Source organism: Sus scrofa, unplaced genomic scaffold (assembly GCF_000003025.6).
Source record: "Sus scrofa isolate TJ Tabasco breed Duroc unplaced genomic scaffold, Sscrofa11.1 Contig53, whole genome shotgun sequence".
In the NCBI taxonomy this organism is placed as follows: Eukaryota; Metazoa; Chordata; class Mammalia; order Artiodactyla; family Suidae; genus Sus; species Sus scrofa.
The window spans coordinates 777,715-781,611 of NW_018085237.1; the positions used below are offsets into that span (position 1 = coordinate 777,715).

Consider the following 3,897-nt stretch of genomic DNA (forward strand, 5'->3'; position numbering starts at 1 on the left):
ATTGTGAAAATGAGAAGAGATAATTCTGGGATAGGGATGCAGGGATTGGTAAAGAATGCTAATACCTTATCAATAATAAACTGATGTCAATCAATCATGTCCATGACTGAAAAATCAATAAATAGACATATAAGTGTATAATTCAAAAGGAATTAATTACCAAAGAAAATAACAAAAAAGTGTTATCTATGGGGAAATTGAGGTGGGAAAGAATGATACAAGAGTTTATATAAAGTGTTCCTTGTGGCTCAGCAAAAACGAATCCCATTAGTATCCCTGAGGATACAGGCTTGACCCCAGGCCTCATTCACTGGGTTAAGGATCTGGTGTTGCTGTGAGCTGTGGTGTAGGTCATAGACGCAGAGCTCAGATCTGGAATTTTGGTGGCTGTGGTGTAGGCTGGCAGCTACAGCTCCAATTCGACCCCTGGCCTGGGAACTTCCATGTGCCACAAGTATGGCCCTAAAAAAAAAAAAAAATTATATATCTTATGCTATTATTTGACTTTTAAAACAATATTTATATCTTAGTAATTATAAGTAGTAATTAGAATAAGAAATTTCAGCTAAACTCATGCATATGTGTAAAAACGTAGAAATAAAAGACTAGTAGAACATAAAACATCAAATGTGATTCCTTTGAAGTCCGTGGTATTTAATTTCTATATTATATGCATCTGCATGATTGAATGTTGTGAACTTAATATTGTTTCAGTAAGAAGAGGCTACATCCGACCCTGGAGTTAAGCATCTAAACATATTGTAGTAGTTTATAAAACAAAGGGCATTTGTCATCTATTCTACATTTCTATTGTGAGATGGCTGGGGGCTCTGTTCCATATATTCACTCAAGAACCCATGCTTAAATCTCAAATCTTTCTGGTCACCATGGAAGGAAAAATAAGTAAATAAAGTTATCTGTTGTAAATTCTTTCATCTGCAATGAAATGTTCGACTGAGAAGGGACACAGGAATTTGAATTTAACTCATTTTCCACAAGTAACTACATACTTCCACCTAAAACAAAGGGGGAAGAAATGCAATGGTATCATGTCCACAAAAGGCAAATAAATTAAAATAACTAGTTAGCAAGATAAATGACAAATGCAAACATGAAATTTTGTAAGCGAATTTTTATTTTTGTTTGTATTTTTTTAGAAAATCATTAAAGGTTCAAGAAATGTAGTGCCCCCATTGGAGTTCCACATTTCTCATTTTGTGATCAATTCTATCGAGAAATTTATGGGAAAAAATCTAGAAAACAATTAGGGACCAAAATAACAGTGATATATTTTAAGAAAATTTTTTTTTTCCTTAACAGCTCTTTGGTTAATGCTTCCTTCACATCTTTGTTTCTAAGGCTATAAATCATGGGGTTCCACATGGGAATTACTGTAGAATAAAATACAGCAACCATTTTCCCCTGTTCCACAAAGTCCTTTGAAGGGGGTCTAAGATACATGAGGAAAAGAGTTGCATAAAATACAATGACAGATGTCAGATGAGAGCCACAGGTAGAGAGAGCTTTGCGCCTTCCTTCTGTGGAACGGACCCTCAGGATAGCAGGAAATATGTAGATGTAGGAAATGAGGATGATAAGGAGAGAATAGGTGAAATTAAAACCAGCCACCACAAACATTGACAACTCTTTGTTGTAGGTGTCTGAACAAGCCAGCTTAATCAGCGGTGGGTCAGCACAATAGAAGTGGTTAATTTCATTGGGGCCACAGAAGACTAGGCTATAGGTCCACATGGTCTCCATCAGGCCAGTCAGTGCTCCATACACATAAGGCACCATGACGAGGGACGTGCACACACCCTTGGACATCCTGCTGCCATAAAGCAGAGGGTTGCAGATGGCCATGTACCGATCAAAGGCCATCACAGCCAGGATGTAGATCTCCACGTGGACCAAGGCAATAAAAAAGTAGCACTGCACCAGACAAGCAGGATAGGAAATGGTTTTCCTCTCTGCTAAGAAGATCCCCAGCATCTTGGGGGTCACGTTGGAAGAGAAGCACAGGTCCACAAAGGATAAGTGGCTGAGGAAAAAGTACATGGGTGTGTGGAGGCGGACATTGACCCGGATGAGGACAATCATGCCAAGATTCCCTGCCACTGTGACCATGTAAATGCCCAGAAACAGCACAAAGAAGAGGACCTGCAATTCCAGGTCAGTCCCAGGAGAATGAATTCAGCCACCGAGGTGAAGTTTCTTCTCATAACGTCTTCCATGAGAGAAGAGATCTCCTCATTTATATTGGCTTACAGTAACAGAAAATGAAAGAAAAGCACTATTATAGTAATGATATTTTCACCAACTATTTTCCATCTCAGGCTTATTTTCTCCACTCTGTTTTGGTATTCAGTCTTGGTAAACACAATCTCAGCTAGGCATTGGAAACTAGGGGTATTCAAAGCATCTCTTCTGCCTTTCGTGACATGACCCTCTATTTTCCTTGTTCAATTTCCCTTTCTTTCTGTTCCTTTTTGATTATGTTTCCATACTTTTATTTTCCTTCTCCACTCCCTCTTTCTCTTTCTCTGTCCTTGTCTTTTTATTTGACAAACATGCCTTACAGGAAAACCTGCCCCAAAATACAATCTTCAAAATATAACATAATATAAACTTCAAAATATAATATTTACCTCTAGTTATAGTAAGAGCAGAGGAAGGTTTTGGAAAAAGCAAAGGATAGGGTATCAAAACCAATATTTTCCCTAATGACCTTATCTTTTTGAATAATTTTCACCTAAACATTTTCTAGGGAAGAATCCAATGTAATAAAGCTGTGCTAGTTTGATGCTTATCAACACTTTTAGACTCAATAGAATAAGGACTTTCTAAGGAAGGCATGAGAATTTTGTTCTTCTCTTTTTGAAAAAATTATACATAGCAGCTTTAGTCAGTTGGCCAGATTTTCAATTCTCCTGCCATAGGCACCCTGTTAGGACGTTTTTGTAGCACATTTCCTATTGCATTGAGTTGGCAGTGATGGAAAGCCTCTCCTCTTGGAAAACATGGTTTTCATGTGAAATCCATGGGCATACTCTGTGGTTCAGAGAGAAATAAGTAGGAATTGGGGCTTGCCTCTGGCTATCTTACATGAGTAAATTACTGATTCAATGTGGGCAAAATATAATTGCATCAAATTAATTGCAGTGGACCTTAAATACCGGACTGATATGCAAGAGGAGACTGACTGACAAGTCTGAGCTGCCCAGCCTCCAAACTTCCTGGGTCAATCTCCAAGTCTGATATTCTGGCTGCACATTGATTCGGAAGGCTTCATATCCTTCCAGAACAGCTTATTTTTACTTAAGAATGCTAGAGTTGATTTCTATTATTTGCAAGGGGAAAAAAATGCCTCATACTACTACTAATAATAAACAAATATTTATTTTTCTATGTGAAATTCATCTATATTCACTAAAATCCTACAGAAAGCTATTGTTTTAATTCGAAAGACTGAAGCAAAGGTTTAATTCATGATTTAAGTAACGTTAATTTATATTCGCATCTACTTCTGTTTAAGTATAGTAGCCCATGGTTTTTATCCATATCTAATGAGAAACAGAATGCCATAGGATGTGTCTGAGTGTTAAATAAGTAAATATTTATAAAGCACTGAAGTCAAGATATCTTATAAGCTTTCATCTAGGCATTTTTAAATATGAACTCATTTAACACTCAAACCAACATCTCTTATTTTGTACCTCACAGACATGGATGATAACATTTTTCAAATTCAGTAAGGAAGGAAATAATATTATAAGTAGTAAAGTTTGCTCTAAAAAACAGGGGCTCTGGAGTCAAATTGTTGAGTTCACATTCTGGCTTTAGCAATTTTGAACCAAGTAATCTGGGCAATGTTTATTTATATTTCTGGGCTTCATC

The 3,897-nt window shown here is 36.9% G+C and overlaps 1 protein-coding gene across 1 annotated transcript; it reads right to left on the minus strand.

The window, feature by feature from the left end:
• Positions 1 to 1,239: 1,239 nt before the first annotated feature.
• LOC100154947 (olfactory receptor 5M8-like) lies at positions 1,240 to 2,222 on the minus strand. Its single transcript, XM_021082132.1, is given in 2 exon segments — positions 1,240 to 2,171; positions 2,174 to 2,222. Coding segments are annotated over 2 exon segments (981 nt in total).
• Positions 2,223 to 3,897: the final 1,675 nt, after the last annotated feature.